At 39.2% G+C, this 23,994-nt stretch overlaps 1 protein-coding gene across 1 annotated transcript in view; it reads left to right on the top strand.

The window, feature by feature from the left end:
* The first annotated feature begins 789 nt into the window (after positions 1–789).
* THSD4 (thrombospondin type 1 domain containing 4) overlaps positions 790–23,994 on the top strand; it is a 386,571-nt gene continuing 363,366 nt past the window's right edge. Inside the window, exon 1 of the mRNA XM_017895815.1 lies at positions 790–928. Coding sequence (XP_017751304.1) covers positions 830–928 — 99 coding nt within the window. The 5' untranslated portion in view covers positions 790–829. The remainder of the gene's footprint in view (positions 929–23,994) is intronic.

Below are 23,994 nucleotides of genomic sequence, written 5' to 3'. Positions count from 1 at the left end.
AAAAATAAAAAAAAAAAAATCAGCTGGCTGTGTTGGCAGGCACCTGTAATCCTAGCTACTCGGGAGGCTGAGGCAGGAGAATCACTTGAACCCAGGAGGCGGAGGTTGCTGTGAGCCAAGATCGTGCCACTGTGCTCCAGCCTGGGTTACAGAGTGAGACTTGTGAACATAAAAATTGTGTGCTCACTGTGATTGCTGATACATGAAATATATTTAGGTTGGTGCAAAAGTAATTGTGCAATTACTTTTGGACCAACGTAATTAATTATGACAGTGGCAAAGCATGGGAGGATGTCTAAAAGTAGAATCTGTTACTTGCATGGCGAGAGTCTTTAAGAATTCCTTTATAATATTCACTCAGCATTGTATATGCAAATAGATCAAGATACAATCCCTTCCCTCTGTCGTCGAATATGGGGAGAGCTGATAACTTTCATGCACTTTTAAAGAGTGTGTGATTGCGAAATGTCTAGAATAGGCAAATCAATAGAGACAGAAAGTAGATTGGTGGTTGCCAAGATCTAGGGGGAGCGAGGAATTGAAATGACAGCTCACAGGCACAGGGCTTCTTTTTGAGCTGATGGAAATGTTCTGGAATTATATAATGGTTGCGGTTGGACATGCAACCTTATGAATATACAAAGACTTATTGAACTGTATAATTGGTTAAAATGCTTAATTTTATGTTATACGAATTTTATCTCAATAAAAATTATAGGAAGAAAAAAGGTGCTGATTCCACAGAGATGCTATTGCTTATACCTTACCTTTATTTTATTTTATTTTGGTAGTAAAAGGCAATCGCAAATGTGAGTTGAACTGCCAGGCAATGGGCTACCGCTTCTATGTAAGGCAAGCTGAGAAGGTCATCGATGGCACCCCTTGTGACCAGAACGGCACGGCCATCTGTGTGTCTGGGCAGTGCAAGGTAAGTGCCCCTGAACTAGGGTGAATTCTTAGGGTGTTTGATCTGTGACTGCTGACTCCATTGTTTTCCAGGGAGGGACTAGGCTGCTAGCTGCCCCCAGCCCACGTCGGGGCCACTGAACCATACACTCTGGGAGGAGTGGGCTGAGATGGGGCTGCTTGGTCAGCCCTGACTGTGCTTTTGATCTTTGTGCGTCACCAGGTCCCACTCTAGCATTTCCATTATTAAGTGATTTATGTTGACACCACATGCTTCACAAGGGACACGGCAATCTTTGCTAGTTGGATCTGGAGCTCCTTCCTTGCCTGTGAAATGGAGGTTATGGAAAGGGCACTGCTGGTTAAATCAAGAAATGGTTGGCGTCATGAGGGTGGCATTTTAAGGGAACGGCATATTTTATCTTGCCTCTCCCCAGAAGGGGCAGGCTTCCAAAGGAAAGTTGTTTCGTGCCTTTTATAGCAGAAGTTGTACTTTAAACAGGAAGTTTTCAACCTCCTTGGGCTTCTGAAGTCTGTTCCAGGAACTCCCCGCCTGGCGTTCTGCAAACATTCTGGGCTTGAGAGAATCCTTGTGGGATACTCAGTGTTGACAGAAAGCACCATTTGGTTAAAAATAGGCATCTTAGATGAAATGGCACAAATTCTGTAGCCACATTAATTTGTGCTTGAACTTCTACCCTCCTTTCATCTACATATGTATTAGTGGAGCTAAGCTTTAGCAGGTAAATGACTCTGGAGCCCAAATGAAGAGTCTATCTTAATTAGCACTCTATAGCTAGCTGGCAGACCAAGTTTTATCACAGGAGGAGCTCTTTGGCTATAACACCTGAAAGTTCCTATTATACTTTGAATATAAATTGCTACAGTGTTTAATATTAGGGATATTGAGGTGTGATTTGTGAGCACAGCCTACCCTCCCAATAACATTTTGAATGAGGAGGTTTCAAATAGGATGCAAAATAACTTATAAAGCAGGATTGATATTCTCAGATTTTAAAAAAGTATATTTTTAATTATTATGAGTGTATAATGGATGTATATGTTTATGAGGTATATGTGATATTTTCATACATCACACATCATACAATGTGTGATGATCAAATCTGGGTAATTGGGGTATCCATCACCTCAAGCTTTTATCATTTCTTTGTGTTAGGAACATTCCAGCACTACTCTTTTATTTTATTTTACTTTATTTATTTATTTTTTGAGGTGGAGTTTCACTCTTGTTGCCCAGGCTGGAGTGCAATGGCATAATCTCAGCTCACTGCAACCTCCGCCTCCTGGATTCAAGTGATTCTCCTGCCTCAGCCTCCTGAGTAGCTGGGATTACAGGCTCACGCCACCACACCCAACTAATTTTTTGTATTTTTAATAGAGATGGGGTTTCACCATGTTGGCCGGGCTGGTCTTGAACCCCTAACCTCAGGTGATCCACCCACCTTGGCCTCCCAAAGTGTTGGGATTACAGGCCTCAGCCACCTCGCCCAGCCTCTACTCTTTTAGTTATCTTAAAATATACAATAAATTATTGTTAGCTATAGTCACCCCATTGTGCTACCAAACACTTGATCTTATTCATTCTAACTGTATTTTTTTGCCCATTAACCATCCTCACTTTATAACCCTGTCCCTACTACCCTTTCCAGTCTCTGGCAACCATCATTTCACTCTCGGTCTTCAGGAGTTCAATTTTGGTTTTTTTAGCTTCCACATATGAGTGAGAACATGTGCTATTTGTCTTTGTATGCCTGGCTTATTTCAGTTGACAGAATGTCCTTCAGTTCTATCCATGCTATTGCAAATGACAGGATTTTGTTCTCACATTTTGAATGCAAGTTCAGAAAGGAACAAGGTGTCACTTGATATCTGATGTGTATGAAGTATCTTTGGAAGAGCAAACACTGAAAGAATTAGGATGCGGTATAGAAGAGGCAGGAAACATCATGGGAAACATCATAGCCTCCAATTTTCCGCTCCTTTGGAAAAACCACTGGTTTTCACACATCGTCTCAGAGCTTCAGCATCCTCAGAAAATACCCAAGGGCATTCTCTTAGAGTTTTATGATCTCCAACTTTCATGTTCTCTGTTTCTAAATGTTACTGAATTAAAATGATGGGCCTGATAGCAATCTAGCTTTATCTTTCAGATCCCAAATCAACTGTTTAATTTCCTGAATACAGGTGCACACTGCTGAGGAATGGTGAATGTAATGGTAGAGTATAATGGTTACAGACCTGCCCCCCGAAGTCGAATTGCCTAGGTTCAAGTCATGCCTCTTCCACTGATTTACTGTGTGATTTTGTAAAAGTTACTTAAGCTCTCTGTGCTTCTGTACATCATCTAAAAAAGGAGGATGGTACCTACGTCCTGTGTTGTGGTGAAGAGTCGTGACCCTATAACAGGGTCTGGCATTCAGTAAGCATACTGGCATTTATTAGTATTATCACTGCGTATGCCTACATATATATATATACCATTGTACCTGGATTTTCTATGCAAAAGTATTTGCCTTTTCTTGTTGGTTATAGATTTGTCAGACACAGATGCTCTTTTGGGTCAGCACTCTCACGCTATAGTGTGAATCACTGGGGGATTGCAGATTCTGATTCAGTAGGGCCTGGGGAAGGGCCTGGAAGTCTGCTTTTCTAACAAATTTCCATGTGATATTGATGCTGCTGGTCCCTGGATCATATTTTGAGTAGCAAGGTTTTAAGAGACACTGATTAAAATATAGTTAACAAAGAGCCAGAAATATAAATATATGGTGGTGAGATGACTTGGAAGGAATATGAAATGTGGTCTTTTCACTGGGAGAACGTTTTCTTAGTATTTCATTAAATGTCTATTAGCTGATGATACAAAAGAAAAGCAAACACTTATAAGGACATGGATATGGATTCTTACTAATTGATGAAAAACATTCAAACTTTACGGCAACACAGTTTGCAGATAATAATTGCTAAAAGCCTAAAACAGACATTTTCCAGGATGTGAGTATATTAATAGGGTTCTGATGCTACTAGGACTACTTGGATACTACTTTGCATTTGTTCTCTGTATTTGCCTAAAGTTCCCTCATTGAAGTTGTTGGAACCACTGACTATCCTGTCCTCTCTAGAACTTCAGTTTAAATAATCAGAAGTACATTTGCTTCCCAGGCTGAACTTCTGTTTACTTTACAACTTTCAAAGGGTGACGTGTCCTGTTCTAAATATTTGATTGGATGCCCAGACTTCGAATTGATTTCTCCACCTCTCTGACTTGTGGCTGAGAAAGCCATCGCTCGCAGACAGTTTTCCCTAAGATGTGTGTCTGCATCTGAAATAGTGACACAAAGCCTCTCCTGGCCACATAGAGTTGAAAGAAATAGGCAGGCTTGCAAGAAAAGTTAATGAAAGGTGACAAGCATTGCATAATAATATGAGCTGAGTCTACGAAAGAGTCCTCATGAGAGGAGGGCACTGTCCTCACATCGAGCCAAGTAAAGGCCCCAGGCCCACCCATTGCTGGCTTGAATGCTCTGTTTCAGCTCAAGCTAGAGCCTATGTTTACCCAGTTCTGGAGCTCCCTGTGTTTCATTTATTTTTAAAAAATTCTTAATTTGTCACTTTTGTGGGCACATAATAGATAGAGTACATGAGATAATTTAATACAGGCAGACAATACGTAATAATCACATCAGAGTAAATGGAGTATCCATCCCCTCAAGCATTTATCCTTTGTGTTATGAATGATCCAATTATACTCTGAGTTATTTTAAAATTACATTATTATTGACTATAGTCAACCTGACATGCTATCAAATACTAGATATTATTTATTCTTTCTATTTTTTGTACCCATTAACTATCCCCACCTCCCCCTTAACCCCCACTACCCTTCTAGCCTCTGGTAACCATCATTATCCTCTCTATCTCCATGAGTTCAATTGTTTTAATTTTTGGCTTCCACAAATAAGTGAGAACATGGCAAGTTTGTCTTTTTTCTTTTCTTTTCTTTTTTTTTTTTTGTTTAGATGGAGACTTGCTCTGTTGCCTAGGCTGAAGTGCAGTGCTGCAATCTTGGTTCACCGCAGCCTTCGCCTTAGGAGGTTCAAGCCACTCTCCTGTCTCAGCCTCCCGAGTAGCTGGGATTACAGGCATGTGCCACCACACCCGGCTAATTTTTGTATTTTTAGTAGAGACAGGGTTTTGTCGTGTTGGCCAGTCTGGTCTCGAACTCCTGACCTCAGGTAATCCAGCCACCTTGGCCTCCCAAAGTGCTGGGATTACAGGTGTGAGCTACCTTGCCCAACCTGAAGTTTGTCTTTTTGTGCCTGGTTTATTTCACTTAACATAATGACCTCCATTTCCATCTATGTTGTTGCAAATGACAGGATCTCATTCTTCTTTGTTTCTAAATAGTACTTTATTGTGTATATGTACCACATTTTCTTTATACATTCATCTGTTGATGGACACTTAAGTTGATGCAAATCTTGGCTTTTGTGACTAGTGTTGCAATAGACATGAGTGTGCAGATATCTCTTCGATACACTGATTTCTTTTCTTTGGGGTATATGCCTACCAGTGGGACTGCTGGATCACATGGTAGCTCTATTCTTAGTTTTTTGAGGAACCTCCAAACTGTTCTTCATAGTGGTTATACTAACTTACATTGCTACCTACAGTGTAAGAGGGTTCCCTTTACTCCACATCCTCACCAACATTTGTTATTGCCTCACTTTTAGTGAGTTATTCACTCACATTTGAACTGGGGTGAGACAATGTCTCATTGTAGTTTGGATTTGTATTTCTCTAATGATCAATGATGTTGAGTAGGTTTCCATATACCTGTTTTCCATCTGTATGTCTTCTTTTGAGAAATGCTTATTCAAATTTTTTGCCTATTTTAAAATCAGATTATTAGACATTTTTCCTATAGAGTTGTATGAGCTATTATATATTCTGTTTATTAATCCCTTGTCAGATGGGTAGTTTGCAAATATTTTCTCACATTGTGTGGATTGTCTCTTCACTTTGTTGATTATTTTCTTTGCTGTGCAGAAACTTTTTAACTTAATGTGGTCTGATTTGTCCATTTTTGCTTTGGTTACCTGTGTTTGTGGGGTATTACTCAAGAAATCTCTGCCCAGTTCTATGTCCCGGAGAGTTCCCCCAATGTTTTCTTGTAGTAGTTTCATAGTTTGAGGTCTTAGATTTAAGTGTTTAATCCATTTTGGTTTGATTTTTGTATATGGTGAGAGAGAGAGTTTAGTTTCATTCTTCTGAATATGGATTTCCAGTTTTCTCAGCACCATTTTTTTTGAGGAGACGGTCCTTTTTCTAATGTATGCTCTTGACCCCTTTAATGAAAATGAGTTCACTGTAGATGTATGGATTTATTTCTAGGTTCTCTATTCTGTTCCATTGGTCTATATGTCTGTTTTTATGCCAGTACCATGCTGTTTTGGTTACTATTGCTCTGTAGTATAATTTGAAATTAAGTAATGTAATTCCTCCAGTTTTCTTCATTTTGCTCAGGATTCCTTTGTCTATTCTTAATTTTTTTTGGTTCCATATAAATTTTAGAATTGTGTTTTTCTATTTCTGTGAAGAATTTCATTGGTATTTTGATAGGTATTACATTAAATCTGTAATTTGCTTTGGTTTTATGGACATTTTAACAATATTAATTCTTCCAATCCAGGAACACAGGATATCTTTCCAATTCTTTTGTGTTCTCTTCAACTTCTTTCATCCATGTTTTATAGTTTTCATTGTAGATCTTTTACTTCTTTGACTAATTCCTGGGTATTTTATTTGTAATTATTGTAAATGGGATTAGTTTTTTAATTTATTTTTCAGATTGTTTGCTGTCGGCATATAGAAATATGTATGTTCACTGTTCCCATATAGAAATGTTACTGTTTTTTGGATGTTGATTTTGTATTTTGCAACTTTACTGAATTTATCAATTCTAATCATTTTTGGTGGAGTCTTTAGTGTTTTCCAAATATAAGATTATATCATCTGCGAGCAAGGGTAATTTGACTTCATCCTTTCCAATTTGGATGGCCTTTATTTCTCTCTCATGTGTGATTGTTCTGCCTAGGACTTCCAGTACTACATTGAATAACAGTAGTGAAAGTGAACATCCTTGTCTTGTTCCAGATCTTAGAGGAAAGGCTTTTGGTTTTTCCCTATTCAGTATGAAACTGGCCATGGGTCTGTCATATACGACTTTATTATGTTAAGGCATGTTCCTTCTATACCCAAGTTTTTCAGAGTTTTTATCTTGAAGGGATGTTGAATTGATTAGCATCAATTGAAAGGTCATATGGTTTTTGTTGTTCATTCTGTTGCTATGAGATATCACATTGATTGATTTGCCTATGTTGAACCATCCTTGCATCCCTGGGATGAATCCCACTTGGTCCTGATGAATGATATTTTTATTGTGTTGTTGAATTTAGTTGCTAGTTTTTTTCTGAAGGATTTTTGCATCATGCATTTGGAAGTATTGCCTGCTCCTCTATTTTTTAGAATAGTTTGAATAGGAGTGGTGTATTTAATCTTATTTAAATGTTTGGTAAAATTCAGCAGTGAAGCCAATGGGTCCCAATCTTCTTTACTGGGAGACTTTTTGTTACTGTTTCTTTTCTTTTTTTTTTTCTTTTTTGAGACGGAGTCTGGCCCTGTCGCCCAGGCTGGAGTGCAGTGGCCAGATCTCAGCTCACTGCAAGCTCCGCCTCCCAGGTTTACGCCATTCTCCTGCCTCAGGCTCCCGAGTAGCTGGGACTACAGGCACCCGCCACCTCGCCCAGCTAGTTTTTTGTATTTTTTAGTAGAGACGGGGTTTCACCATGTTAGCCAGGATGGTCTCGATCTCCTGACCTCGTGATCTGCCCGTCTCGGCCTCCCAAAGTGCTGGGATTACAGGCTTGCGCCACCGCGCCCAGCTGTTAATGTTTCTATCTCATTACTTGTTATTGGTCTGTTCAAGTATTGGATTTCTTCATGGTTTAATCTTGATAGGTTGTATGTATCTAGGAATGTTATTTATTTATTCTACATTTTCCAGTTTATTGACATATAGTCGCTCATAGTAGTCACTATTGATTCTTTGAATTTCTGTGGTATCAGTTGTAATGTCTCCTTTTTGAGCTCTGATTTTATTTATTTGAGTCTTCTCTCTCTTTTTCTTAGTCTGAGTAAAGGTTTGTCCATTTTATCTTTTCAAAAACCAACTTTTCATTTTGTTGACCTTTTGCATTGTTTTCTTCATTTCAATTTCATTTATTTCTGCTCTGATCTTTATTATTTCTTTTCTTTTCTTTTCTTTTCTTTTTTTTTTTGACAGAATCTTGCTCTGTTGCTGAGGCTAGAGTGCAGGGGCATGATCACAGCTCACTGCAACCTTGACCTCCAGGCTCAAGCAGTTCTCCCAGCTCAGCTTCCTGGGTAGCTGGAACTACAAGTACATGCCACCACACCTGACCAATTTTTAAAATTTTTGTAGATATGGGATCTTGCTATGATGCCTAGGCTGGTGTTGAACTCCTAGGCTCAAGCAGTTCTCCTGCCTCAGCCTCGCAAAGTGCTGGGATATAGGCATGAGCACTGTGCCTGGCCTATTATTTATCTTTCACTAATTTTGTTTTTTTTTCTTGTATTTCTACTTCTTTAAGATGCATCAATAGGTTATTTGAAGTTTTTCTACTTTTTTGATGTAGGTGCTTATAGGTATAAACATCCCTCTTAGTACTGCTTTCAGTGTATCCCATAGATTTTGGTGTGCTGTTTCCATGATCATTTGTTTCAAGAAATTTTTCAATTTTCTTCTTAATTTCTTTATTGACCCATTAATTATTCAGGAGCAAATTGTTTAATTTCCATGAGTTTGTATAGTTTCCAAAATTCCTCTTGTTATTATTTTCTGGTTTTATTCCATTGTGGTCAGAGAAGACACTTGATATTATTTCTGTGTTTTTGAATGTTTTAGGACTTGTTTGGTGGCCTAACATATGGTCTATCCTTAAGAATGATGCATGTGCCGGCCGGGCGCGGTGGCTCAAGCCTGTAATCCCAGCACTTTGGGAGGCCGAGATGGGTGGATCGCGAGGTCAGGAGATCGAGACCATCCTGGCTAACATGGTGAAACCCCGTCTCTACTAAAAAATACAGAAAACTAGCCGGGCGAGGTGGTGGGCCTCTGTAGTCCCAGCTACTCAGGAGGCTGAGGTAGGAGAATGGCGTGAACCCGGGAGGCGGAGCTTGCAGTGAGCTGAGATCTGGCCACTGCACTCCAGCCTGGGCGACAGAGCGAGAGAATGATGCATGTGCTGAGGAAAAGGATGTGTATTCTGTAGCTGTTGGATGAAATGTTCTATTAGATCCATTTGGTCTGTAGTATAGATTAAGTCTGATGTTTCTTTGCTGATTTTCTGTCTGGATGATCTGTCCAATGCTGAGAGTGTGGTGTTGAAGTGTCCAGCTATTAATGTATTGGCATCTGTCTCTCTTTTATTAGTTTTAGTACTATTTGCTTTATATATCTGGGTACTCCAGTGTTGGGTGCATATATATTTACAATTGTTAAATCCTTTCGCTGAATTGACTCCTTTATCATATAATGACGTTCTTTGTGTCTTTTATAGTTTTGCGTTGAAATCTAGTTTTCTAAGTATAGCTACTCCTGTTCATTTTTGGTTTCTATTTGCATAGAATATCTTTGTTCATCCCTTTATTTTCAGTCTTTGTGTGTCTTTATATGTGAAGTGTGTTTCTTGTAGGAAACAGATGTATGGATCTTTCTTTTTTTTTTAATCCATTCAGCCACTCTGTCTTTTGATTTGTGAGTTTTGTCCATTTCCATTCAATGTTATTATTGATAATTAATGACTTATTTCTGCCATTTTGTTGTTTACTGATTGTTTTGCAGTCTTCTTTCTTTCCTTCCTTCCTGTCTTCCTTTTAGTGAGTGTGATTTTCTCTGGTAGTATGTTTTAATTGCTTGAGTTTTGCTTTTCATATATGTTTTATGTTTTTTGGTTTGGTTACCATGAGGCTTGCAAAAAATGTCTTACAGTTCATTATTTTAAACTGATTATCACTTAACATTGATTGCAATTAACAAAATAACAAGCAAAGAGAAACCAATAAAAATTTTACACTGTAACTTCATCTCCTTGCTTTTTAACATTTTGTTGTTTCTATTTATGTCTTATTGTACTCTCTGTGTCTTGAAGAGTTATTGTTATTATTTTTGATAGGTTCATCTTTTAGTCTTTCTACCTAAGGTAAGAGTGGTGGCCGGGTGCAGTGGCTCACACCTGTAATCCCAGCACTTTGGGATTACTTGTGGTTAGGAGTTCGAGACCAGCCTGGTCAACATAGTGAAACCCCATCTCTACTAAAAATACAAAAATTACTTGGGAGTGGTGACATGCACCTATAATTCTAGGTACTCAGGCATGAGAATTGCCTGAGTTCAGGAGGCAGAGGTTGCAGTGAGCCAACATGGTGCCACTGTACTCCAGCCTGGGTGATGGAGTGAGACTGTCTCAAAAAAAAAAAAAAAAAAAAAAAAAAGGAGTAGTTTACACACTACAATTACAGTGTATAATATTTTGTGTTTTTCTGTGTACTTACTATTACCAGAGAGTTTTGTACCTTCAATTGATTTCTTATTGCTCATTAACATCCTTTTCTTTCTAGTCTCTTTCTACTCCCTTTAGTATTTCTTGTAGGATAGGGCTTGTGTTGATAAAATCCCTTAGCTTTTGTTTGTCTGGGAAAGTCTTTATTTCTCCATCACATTTGAAGGGTATTTTCACCAGATATACTATTCTATGGTAAAAGTGTGATTCCTTTAGCATTTTAAATATGTGATGGCACTCTCCCCTGGCCTGTAAGGTTTCCACTGAAATGTCCACTGCCAGATGTAATGGCGCTCCATTGTATGTTATTTATTTCTTTTCTCTTGCTGCTTTTAGGAACCTTTCTTTTTCTTTGACCTTTGAGAGTTTGATTATTGAATGTCTTGAGGTAGTGTCATTTGGGTTATATCTACTTGGTCTTTCGTAACCTTCTTGTACTTGAATGTTGATATCTTTCCCTAGGTTTGGGGAGTTCTCTGTTATTATCCCTTTGAACAAACATTCTACCCCATTTCTGTCTCTACTTCCTCTGGAAGGCCCATAACTCTTAGATTTGCACTTCGGAGGTGATTTTCTAGATCTCATAGGCATGCTTTATTCCTTTTTACTTTTTTTCTTTTGTCTCCTCTTGTGTATTTTCAAATAGCTTGTCTTCAAGCTCACTAATTCTTCTTTCTGCCTGATCAGTTCTGCTGTTGAGAGACTCTGATGGATTCTTCAGTATGTCAGTTGCCTTTCAGCTCCAGAAATTCTGCTTGATTCTTTGTTAAATGTATTTGATAGAATTCTGAATTCCTTCTCTGTGTTGTCCTGAATTTTGTTGAGTTTCCTCAAGACAGCTATTTTGAAATTTCTGACTGAAAGGTTACATATTGCTGTTTTTTCAGGATTGGTCCCTGATGCCTTATTTAGTTCATTTGGTGAGGTCATGTTTTCCTGGATGGTCTTGATGCTTGTGGATGTTCATTGGGGTCTCGATAGTTCAGAGTTAGGTATTTATTGTAGTCTTCACAGTCTGGGTTTGTTTGTACACAGTCTGGGTTTGTTTGTACTTGTCCTTCTTTGGAAGGCTTTCTAGATATTTGCAGGGACTTGGGTGTTGTGATCTAAGTCTTTGGTCACTGCAGGCATATTTGCATTAGGGGATCCCTTAAGCGCAGTAATGCTGTGGCTCTTGCAGACTCATAGAGGTACCACCTTGGTGGTCTTGTGTAAGTTCCAGAAGGATTCCCTGGATTACCAGGCAGAGACTGTTGTCTCCCCTTACTTTCTCCCACAAGAATGTACCTTCTCTCTGTGATAAGCTGCTTGGAATCAGGGAAGGGGTGACATAAGCACCCCTGTGGCCACCACCACTGAGACTGTGCTGGGTCAGACCTGAAGGCAGCACAGCACTGGGTCTTGCCCAAGGCCTGCCATAACCACTACCTGGCTACTGCTTATGTTCACTCAAGGCCCTAGGGCCTACAATCAGTAGGTGGCAAAGCCAGCCAGGCTTGTATCCTTCCCTTTAGGGTGGCAAGTTCCTTCCAGCCCTGGGCTGGTTCAGAAATACCATTCAGGAGCCAGGGCCTGGGGTCAGAAACCTAGGAATCAATTGGTGCTCTGTTCTACTGCAGCTTAGCTGGCACCCAAGACAGAAGACAAAGTTCTTCCCACTCTTCCTTCCCCTTTCTACAAGCAGAGGAGTCTCTCCCTGTGGCCACCACCTCCACAGGCCCACGGAGAGCACTACCAGGCTCTTGCTGATGTTCACTCAAGGTCTTTAGAGCAGTTGGCTCCCCTCTGGCCCCAGGCAGGTGCAGAAATCCTGTCCAAGTCCCAAAGCCAGAAATTAGGGACTCCAAGAGCCCACTTGGTGCTGTACTCCACTGTGGCCAAACTGGTTTTTAAGCTGCAAGACAAAGTCCCCTTTACTCTTGCCTCTGCTTTTCTCAAGCAGAAGTTTCTCTCCATAACCACCACAGCTGGGAATGCCCTCAGTCACAGCTGAAGCTAGCAGATCTCAGAGTCTTACCCAAGGCCCACGATGTGTGCTACCTGGTTACTGCTGGTGATTATTCAGGGCCCAAAGGCTCTTTAGTCAGCAGGTGATGAATCCTGCCAGGACTGGGTCCTTCCCTTAAAGGCAGCAGGTTCTCTTCTGGCCCAGGGTATGTCTAGAAATGTCTTCTGGGAACTATGGCCTAGAATGGGGGCCTCAGGACTTACATGCTGCTGTATCCTATTTTTTGACAGGGACTGGAAGGCGTCTAAATGTCGGCTTTGGGCTAATTACTGCATATCGAAAGGCCTCGAAGGGAAAGGGCAAGTAGAGCTCTCATTCTGTCATTTCCAAAAACAAGAGGATGTATTGGAAGCCCGCAGAAGTTCCCCCTCCCTCACCCCAATCCCTTTTGCCAGACATCAAAAACGAATATCTGGCCAGTCTTCAGAGAAGTCTCAGAGACACTCCAGCCCTCTCCAGTCATTACTGTCATTTATACAAGCGAAATATCACTTAGGTCTAATTAACAGAGAGCACAATTATAATTTCTATTATTAAACATCACATTAACCACGCTATGATTTAGTTTTACTTGATCTCAGCTTTAAACTCTGTTTTTAAATGTTCCAAAATTTTATAGTTTGGGGTGTTATGCCCAGACCGTTTATTCCCCGAAGAAGACCACCAGAGTCCAGAGTCAAAGCCAAGCGGCAAGGATCTTTAATGCAAGTTCGAACTTGGTCCCTCCGTTCTACAACATACAAGAGGGCCCCGAATGATGCATTGCCCGCTTTTTATAGCCCGATGCATACAGGATATGTAAGGTTACAGAGGTACAAAGGAATTCTTTTGGTAGCAGCATCACAACTGGTAATTGGTTAATATTTTAAGTTATACAATTAACAGTTTTCTATTTGTTCCTGCGCATTTAGTAAAACTACAAACGGTTGTGACCTTATCAGGGGCTCTCTAGGTGGTGTTTCTGAGATGTGTGTGGGAGTGGGGGGATGTGTTTGTGTTGGGCTCAGGAAGTTGGGGCAAAATAGAGCAATGTGTTTGTACTGGGCCCAGGACTAAGATATGTGGCAGACACCGGTAATTAGAACAGAACAGAGCAGGACAGAGACTTTCACAACGTTTGTCCTTACAATGTCTGGAGTCTATAGATAACCTAATCGGTTAGGTCCGGGGTCGATCTCTAACTAGGCTCAGGGCGCCGCCCGGGCTGCCAGGGCGCCGCCCGGGCTGTTTGCCTGTGGACTTCATTTCTGCCTTTTAGTTTTTTTCATTTGATCTCTTTCAGGGGGTGTATGTATTATTTTTGCTCACAACTTAATAAAAATAGATGAAACTTTGCCTTGAAGGTATAGCAGGCATCTGAAAGAACAGGGTCATGTGGGTAAGGCACTAGGAAAAAATAAACCAAAACTTTAGCTCCCTGGAGACCAACCTTTCAGAAATCTCAGGCTTCCAGACTTTAATGATCCTGAGTCAGAATGACCCCAAGGCCTACTCCCATCCCCCCTAAAAAAGTGTTTGGTTGGTAGTGAAGGAACAGAACTTGAGTAGGTGCCTTGCAAAAAAAATAGCTGCTTTGAAATCACAGGGGAGGAAGGTGTTGAAGCTGATGCAAGCCAGCAAGGAGCCATTTCTGAGTTTACCATGTGCTGCACCCTGGGTGGTATCCTTTACACAAAAATGATTTTGTTCATTCATTTATCTTTACAATGACCCAATCAAAGAAGTATTATTAATCCCCATTTTGCAGAGGACTATCGTGAAGATGAAGTGAATTGTACACACTAAATGCTACAAAGGGGTTATTATTAATACTGGCTTTTAGGCTGAATTGTTAATCAGAATAGAAAGAGCTGTTTATATGTGTTGGGAAAAAATTGTTTTAAGTCTTTTCCCTCTTCTAAGTTTATTTTTCTCATCTCCTTTTTCCAAATGACCATCTTTTCAAAACGCAAATCAGGATGAACCTCTCTTTTGACTAAATTCCACCTGCGGCTCCACGGTGCCTATGGAATAAAGTCCCAACCCTTCATCATCTGCCTCCTGCCAGGCCTCCTGGCTGCCAGTGCCAGCCAAATGGGGACGTGTCAGTCCTTGAGCCTGCAGGCCTGCTGCTTGGTGCTTTCACGGGAATGCATGTACTACTGTCCCACCAGCCTGGAGTGCCTTGCTGTGTCCAGTCGTGCTTTAGCAAAAAGCCTACCATTTGAATGGCTGTTTGAAATAAATGTGTAAATGAAAGAAGGCACTTAGTACTCAGTATGTTGAATTTCAGCAAATGAAGTTAACCTTGAATTCATCACAGAGTTTTCTCATTTGGGGCCTGGGATAGGCAAGTTGAGTACAGATAAAACAAGGAGATGAAGCCCCCTTGGCCAGATACCCAGAACGCAAGGCCTTGAAGGTGGGGGAGAATTCTTGGCACCCTCCCAAGCCTCTGTCAGCCTCATCTTGTTTTTTGGTTGCTTACTCTGAATTTCTCGAGCCCTTGCAGAGCTGATGGCAGAGGAACCTAAGAAAGTGTGAGTGCATGCTCCCATGGTGCCTTCTGGTGAAGGGAAAGAAGCCGTCTTTTGGCTCCCGAACTCCTCCCTTATATCAGGCACATCCTCTGGTCAGTCATCACCTCCACTGCAGGGCGTTTCCTACGGCTCCGCCATCCACTCACACTCAGTGTGGGCTTTGACACCTCCTCCCCCAGCTGGGACACCACTTGGCTTCCATCAGGACACATCAGCAGAGAGTTTCATATTTATTCAATAAATTAAAGCAAGGTAACTGTTTCCAAATGTTGAGAGATAAGCTGTGAACCAATGTGTTGCCCTGACTGGGAAGGATGACATAATGAATGTGTGTATGAGTAAGTATATCCCTGTGTGTGTGTGTGTGTGTGTGTGTGTGTGTGTGTGTGTGCGCGCGCGTGTGCGTGCGCAGGTGTTGAATGTCCATTTCCCTCCTTTATATATACACTATTGTGCCCTGCTGAACCACACAAGTAGACCCTGCTCATTTTTTGACCTTTTGGCCCTACATTGCTTTTTTACTGGCTTCACTTTGCGGGCTTTCCTTAGAGTTTATATTGTTAGTCCAGTGAAACCAAGAGAATAACTGGATTGGGTAAATTGTTCTTCTCTTTTCCAAGATATTTGCATGATTCACCCTTGAAAGAGGGTGGATAGCTTCTAATTTGCCTGAATTCCAAGTTAATGTGACTCTTTGTGAACTTTCTCTCTTACACCCACCCCAAGCAAAGTCTAATCTAAAAGTACTTTCTGCTTGTGACTATTAAAAAGTTTATCATATTATATTATAGTTATTTTGACATGTGTCTTAGCTCCTAACGGAGAGAGATTGAGTATTATATGTATTTATATCCTCAGTGCTTAACAGATTACAATTATTCACTAAATGTTTTTTAAATATATACAAGAATGGAACAAAAGAACAAGTTAGAAATTTGTTATGAAACCTCCTTTCCTGAAAATAATCATGAATAGGATTAACTAAGAAGTAAACTTTTGGGGCACTTGATCTGTTCTTAGGACCTCTTGAAACCTTAAACTGAAACCAAATATAAAACTGATGAAATTTGCTTTGTTATATGTAGTTTAGAAAATTATCTAGTATTTTTCTTATTTTAATCACTAGAACAACTGCCCAACATAAAAACCCTGTTTAGATTTCTTAATCGATATATAAAATAACCTAAATTATACACATAATAATTAATTAATACAACAAATAATCATAACTGCTCACTGCCATACGTTGAGCAAGGCATTGGGATTAAACAGTGGAAAAGATTAACACAGTTTCTACTCAAATTGAGCTTAAAACCTAGTGGGAAAAGTAATACAAAGTCAGTTAATAAGCAAAAGAATTGATGAATGCTATGAAACATTCAAATGCATTCAACAAATATGATGATGAATGCTGTTGATGAATGCTGTGAAGTTAACAGGGTAGTGAAAAAATGGTGGGGGGCACACATTAAATGGAGTGTTAGGTGAAGGTCTCCAGGGAGGCCAGGAGTCCAGAAAATAGGTGAAGGCAATGTTACTGGTCTCCCAGATCTTAGAGATTGGAGAAAGTGTATGCCAAGCCTCTAGCCCAGGACCCAGCACATATGAGATACTCAGGGTAGAAGTTGAGATGACCGTTTTGTGCTTGTGCCTTGCTCTCTACCCCTGAGTTAATCTGGTCTACTTCTGGTGGTGCCATTCTTCGTTCCTCCAAGGTATGCACACTTCTTTCTGAACACATGCTGGCTTTAGCAATGGGAAACCCTCCATTAAGTCATTCTCCAGGCCCAAAATACTCCCCTGGAAATTGGATAATATAATGGGTCAAGAAGAGGCTTTGGTCAACCAGGATGTTCAACATTAAAACAGATAAAAGAGAGGTTGTTCAGGTAAAACTGGGATGGGATGTCCAGAGCATCCAACCTGGTCCTCTTACCCAAGTGACAGAAGAGTGGTTAGGATCCCCTCCACTAGCTTTATAAAGAAATGAGTAGCATTCCCCCAAAGGGAACTTGAAGTGTTCAGTCTAAATTGGCAGGGATGGTGACTGACATTTGTAACTGAGAAAAGAGGGGAAACTTCAGCAGAGAAAAGTCCTCTGGGCCAGACAGTCCACTTCTACCCCAATACCTGACCCTAAGCCAAGCATAGTCTAGAAGCACTGTCTGAGTAGGATCTGTTATGGTATATATACAGAGCTATGCAATGCTCATTGTATGCAAAGTCAGTTCTACAGGTACTGTTCCACAAGGCACATAATAAAACTTTAGAAAACTGTGCTGCATGGGGAAACTCCATGCAGTCTCTGTTCAGACTAATAGGACCAAGGAAGCAGTAGCCCCCTTTCCTTTTGGCCCCTGTGTACATCCTTGGAGAATCAACTTATATTGTTATTCACCAGTTATATTGACATAGGCTCAGACTTTTTAATTATTATTACGATTTTTTAACATAGGCTGCTTAGCCTAATGATGACTCAAGTAGGACCTGGACATCTGAGTGAAGATGTGAAGGTAACATTCATCACCTGAGCACCGTATTTGGACATCTCATTTAAATTCCTGGCAAAATTCAGGTCAAATCAAGTAGTGAGAAGCACCACTAATGTAATAGAAGAGCCTTAGAAAATAGGTTAAAATGGGTTTTGAGGACAAAATGTCAGATGAAAACACCTGGATGATTTGTTTCCTATTTTTAATAGATACTACATTTATATGACTCAAACATCAAAACTACTCAGTTCCCCAGGGCTCCAACAGGAAATGGCCAGTGGTTGATAATTTCTTTTTTAATGCAGATATTTTTCTGCATCTACAAGCCAATTCATATTATCTTCCCCCTCTTTTTGACACATACAGGAGCATATTACGGACATTGCTTTCCCTTGCCTGTCTTCCTTAGCATACCTTAGAGAGCTTTCTGTTTCAATATCTAAAGAACATCCTCATTCATTTTTACATTTGCGTAGTATTGCACAGTAGGAACAACCATAATTTATTTAACTGTGATGCACATGTTCGTTGTTTCCAGTCTTTTACCATTATCAGTCATGCTGCCGTAGGGACCAAGCTTCCCACTTCCTCCTCTGAAGGTTCACTGACAAAAGGCAGATTAAAAGGAGAAAAGGCATACGACATTTATTGTAAAATGAATGGCACAGGATAATCAGAGGAGAATGTGACTACCCAGTAGCTAAATGGAATACAGATATTTATATACCCTTCTCTATAGAGGAAAGAGATGGGGAATATGTGGCAATTTGAGGATAGTAAACGATTGTTAGGGGGAAATTAATGGACTTGGAAAATACCCAGTGACCTGGGACAAAGTCTGTTGGGCCCACAGAGCAGACAATGGGTGGTAAATGATTCTCTCTGAAATACTGAATAGGACCAGAACAGATGACAATGGTTTGTGACAAAAGTCTGTCCAGGTGTATTGACAGACTTGAATCTTTCTTCCAGCAATATGAGTTAAGTTAATGAAAACTAAGGGAAAGGCCAGAGGTAATTATTTTCTTTGGTAGGTCTTGACTTTAGGCAAATAAGAGAGCTTCAGAGAACAGCTGCATCCTGTGCTTTGGGAGAGACAGAGGGTTGAGAAACAGGAGCAGGGAGAAGATCTGCAAGACCATCAGGTTGCTTCTTTAGCACATCAAAGTGCCACATTTTGGGATATTCCTTTCTGAGCTCAGACTTTCCTGGATGTTTCACATGTTAAAAGATGAGCTAGTGACTGTGGAGAGGAAAATAGAGTTAGTAGCTGAATGGTAAAGGATCCCATTAAACCAGCCTCTCCTTCCTGAGAATAGGCCAATCCAATTAAACAGTAGTTTCTCATTTTAAGAGATGGCATTGTAGATGGGCTCTCAAAGTTAGACCTGTATACATGACACAGGCAAACAGATATTTAATAAGAGATATTTTTTATGGAAACAGATGAAAAACAAATGTTAATGTCTGTGGTGGTCTATAAACTAGTTTCTTTTAGAGTCATGGGGGCAGTCAGCTGAGACAGCCAGTGGCAATGTGATAGATTTTCCTGGATTTTAGTTTGTGGGTAAGTTTGTTCAAATAAAGCTGTTGTGATTTTTTTCTTCAAAGCCAAGTTTACTAGTTTCAGCTTGTAGGGCCTTAGGAAAAAAGAAATTTTAATTTTAGTGATTCTAAGTCAGAAGTTTTCCTAGAAAAACTCAAAAACAATGAACAGGGCTAGAATCTAATAACATATGCACCGTAGTTTTCTTCTGAAATGTAACTTTTCTCTCTTCAGCCTTTCATTTCTACTAAAGATACTCAAAATGATACTAATTTGTTTGTAAAATTTATTAACTTGGCCTGATTATTTGCATAAAGTACAATTAGAATAATGATTTATTATATAGGCTTTTTTCAAGTTGGCTTTGCTAAAAATTTTTATAAGGAATCTCAGATTAGACTTTTAAAAGCCTCTCAAGGCTACAAGCCAAATCAAAGATTTGACTTGCCCTCAGACTACATCTGTAATAACTACACAAATTGAGTGAATTTCTCTATTCTTGAGCCTGGCCAACATGGTGAAATGTCATCTCTACTAAAAATACTAAAATTAGCTGGACATGGTGGTGCATGCCTGTAATCCCAGCTGCTCGGGAGGCTGAGGCACAAGAATCACTTGAACCCTGGAGGCTGAGGTTGCAGTGAGCCGAGATCGCACCTCTGCACTCCAGCGTGGGTGGCAGAGCAGGACTCTGTCTCAAGAAAAAAAAAAAAAAAAAAAAAAAAACAGAAAGTTACATTATTTACCTACCACGAGGCAGCCATAAAATTGTGTATGTAAGGTATGAGGCCAGTTTTCCCAGGGCTTCTATTGGCTTCATAATGTCAGCCTCAGTTCTGTAAAGCTGTCTGGTCGTAGATGAATATATGATGTTCCAGTCAAGGCCTTGGTAAAATAACCAATGTTTCCAATTGTATTCTGTTACAAGAAGAACAGATTCTTATTGAACTTATGCAAATAACTACATTGCCATAAAATAAGAATATCCATGAATTTCAATATTTTGGAGGGATAAGGTAGAGAGAAAGGCAAATGTTTCAATTTTGTTCACAAAACTATTCCCAATTGCTGTAAAGTTTAAGAGGAATAAAAGGAAGCTCTTTAACTTTGGAAAACAAAACAAAAAGAATCAGTAATGTTCAAACAAAAAGCCATAAAATATCATAATCCTTAATCAGTTGATGCCCATGTAATTCTTTCTTATTCTGCTTGTTGAGTTCACAGTTTTATGAGTCCAGCTTTTTCCACTGGAATTATTAAAATTTTTATCCAGTCCAACTGGATAATCTCAAAGTCATTAGCAGAGGTCTGACTTTCAGGGTAGCTGTCAGAAGCTTTTTATTTTTGTCATGAACCTTCTTGAAGACAGAACACTTTAGGATTATTGTTGCTTGCAAATATCTTTCAGGAGAAGCATCAGAGTAAAGCAGTTTACTGTGGACAACAGGACTTAAAATGGCCATGGTTAAAAATCTTATGAGAGTTCATAATAATGATGCAATTGACCAGGTGTTCTGTGAAAGATCCGTATGTTAAAAAGCAGTTCTCAAATGCCAAATGAGCCAAGAAACCAAAGAATGAGGCAGATAAATCCAGTTTGTTGATATATGATGATTTATTAGGGGAACTTACAGACAGAAGCGTGGTCTTGGGTGACTGCAAGACAGGTCAATATCTGCACTGTTACTCCCCAGACCCAAGGCTTATATACTATAGGGGAAAGGTATACATGCTCCAGCAAGACAATTAAAGGCAACCCTCCAGAACAGGCAAGAATGTTATATGTGTCATAGCCTATAATTTATGTGATAACATCAAGGTTGCTTTGATCTAAAATCGGGATTCGTAGTGAGCACATATTCTTACATTAAGGACAATAAATTAAGAAAAAATCAGGAGGCATTCACAGAAATGGGGTCATTCAGAAGTCAATGGTGGATTAACATCGAAGGTGGAGTCATTTTGTCTCTACACAAAGAAATCTGGTTATTTTTGTGGCATACGAGATTTAACATTACAATTATGACTGGTAACATAAACCAAGATATATCAGATTTCTAGGAATCGCATACTATTTTGGAACACATATTAATTACACATTTATACAAATATAACTCAAGGAAAACTAAACACCGTTTTGTATTTGACAATGCTTCCCGTGTGATTTTAACACACCAAATAAGCCTAATATGTCTCTCTGGACCTTCCAAAGGCCCTTCTGGAATGTTCAAAAGTTAGTTCAAGGTTAAAAGGACTTAATTTAGAATTTGAAATTTGATTTTGAAGTCTTTTAAAAGCAAAGGTTCAAAAGACTTGATCAAAAGTAGAATCACAGGTCCTTGTGAAACAATCATTCATTTAACCAAAGTGATGATTCAGAGATTTCGAAAAGCTAAAACCTTTACTCTTTGATAGAGGAGACTCAGTTTTCCAAATAATCAAAAGACACAGTAAAAACAGCATAAGGCATATGTAGTCAGACTGTTACTTTCTCTCCCTTTTTTTTTTTTTTTTTTTTTTTTTTTTTTGCAGTTTACTCAAAAAGTGAACAAAATCTTTTTTTGTCAATATTTGTAAATCTTGTTTGCAAGAGACAACCAAAATTTATTTTTGCATCAGTATCAATGCTAAAGTTAATTTTAATGAAATCTTATAAATAAACCTATCCTGTATAGTCAGCTTTGACCACACATGATACAATTTTATAAACTTTTATAACCTCTTTAAAATTTTATTTTATTCTTTTCAACTTTTATATTCATTCAGTTTTATCTATACCATCTTTTATTTCTTTATTTGGGAACAACTTTTAAATAACCTCTAAAGTAGACAAAATTACCTTTTAAACAAAACCACATCCTTATGCCTTTTTAATAATCTTCCTCACCAAAAACATATCCTACCCTTCCTGTACATGTTATATACAGAATTTTTTCCTTTATTTCTAGTAGTTTTGATTACATATTGTAATTATACTTTTAACTGTTAGTAACCTTAATTTTCAGTGAAAACCTGAAAAGTAAGCAACTTAATTGCTNATACAGAATTTTTTCCTTTATTTCTAGTAGTTTTGATTACATATTGTAATTATACTTTTAACTGTTAGTAACCTTAATTTTCAGTGAAAAACCTGAAAAGTAAGCAACTTAATTGCTGTGTACATTTTATGAATATATATTTTATAATTTTTAGAAACAGCCTTTTCCATAGAACAATTTTTTAATGTGGAAGATGGCATATTTACTCATAAGTTTATTCTTTCTTTTCTGAAATAAAAAGCCAAAAGTATGTAAGCTTAAACTTATGTTTAATAATTAATATTTTAGTATTTTAATTTATTTCAATGTGACACAGACATTTCATGCTAATCTTTATTTAACATAACATGGGTTTAAGATTTTAAATTACTGAAAATATTTTTTTGAACTGACACATTTGTCTATAAATATTTATCCCATTCATATTTACCTAATTTACTTGTTCTTAACATTACATTTTAATTGCTTATGGGGAACAAAACTAGCCATTTAAATTAACTTTTCTTTCTTTCTGTTTTTTTTTTTTTTGCAAAAGCAAAACCAGTCTATCCTTATACTAGCCAGTGTCATATTGACTAAGGCCTCTGAGATACTGGACATGGATACCCTCCCCAGTGTGTCCCCTCAGTCATCCTGGGTCCCAGGTACCCAGTGAGCACACAGGTGGCTACGAAGGGCAGGACCTGTCTGGGTTCTGGATTCACATACTAGGTACAGAGCCCAGGACAAAGGAAAGAGCTGTGAAGATAATGCCAGGAGGATCCCACCCTTCCCGACATGGCCAATAGACAGAGTTGGGCCAGGGAGGACAGGGCCGTGTTAGGCTTGGCCCTGCCATGTAGCTGATGGTGCAGGTGCTGCACATGCACATATGTCCCCAGGCCTCACCATGACCACCTTTCTACACCTCAAAATTCAGAGGCTCAAAACCAAAGGCATAAGCTCACAGCAAGATGTATACAGGGCTTTGGGGGACCCCATTAGCCAGCCCTTAGAGCTCTAGCTCACAGACAAAACAAGCATCACAAATTATTACAAAAGCAGTAGTTTTATTACACTAAAACATCGAGCAGAGATAGCATAAATTTGTCTGACAGACCTAGGCAAAATGTCCAAATTAAATTCTGAAGCCATTTTTATGTTATTTTACCAACAATTTTAAAGCTAGTTTTATTTACCGAAGGGTTATTAACATCAACCTGAACCTGAAAAGCATTTGGGCTTATTTACTTGAATTATGAGTATTTACGTATTTCTAAATTGGAACCATGTAAACAACATACAAACACATGAATACATATATGCATATATGCAAGCATAGCATATAACACACATTATGTACACAGAAGCCAAAGAGATCAAGAAGACCAGTGCAAAAGAGCAGAGCTTTAGACCTGAGAGGAACCTGCCCACGACTGTTGGAGTGTTGTGAGGAAGACAGGGAATCCCAAAACAAAAAGAGGTCAGTGGTCCCCCCCCCCCCCCCCTTTTTTTTTTTTTCTTTTTGTATTTCTCAAGGGGTGTAAGGGTTAGTAGAAGTCTATTCTAGATCTCTTCACGTAGTATTGAAGATGGCAAAAGGAAGGCAGGGGCAGAAGTAAATGGAGGAGTGAGTTGTGGAGGAGCTAGTTTAGCGGGGAGGGATGAAGTTTTCCAAAAGGCCAGTGAAGTTTTAATTACCATGGGTTTGAGAAAAGGAAAGCTAGTTGACTAAAATGTTCTTGTGGGAGAAACAACATCCAAATGAGAACAGAGAAGCTTAAAAAAAATACAGTCTGAATGTCAGCTTTTAATGAAGCTGATTTCTAACCATAGACCTC

The sequence above is a fragment of the Rhinopithecus bieti genome, unplaced genomic scaffold (genome assembly GCF_001698545.2).
Source record: "Rhinopithecus bieti isolate Rb0 unplaced genomic scaffold, ASM169854v2 scaffold_27022, whole genome shotgun sequence".
NCBI classification, from domain to species: Eukaryota; Metazoa; Chordata; class Mammalia; order Primates; family Cercopithecidae; genus Rhinopithecus; species Rhinopithecus bieti.
This window is presented reverse-complemented; position numbering and strand designations above follow the sequence as displayed.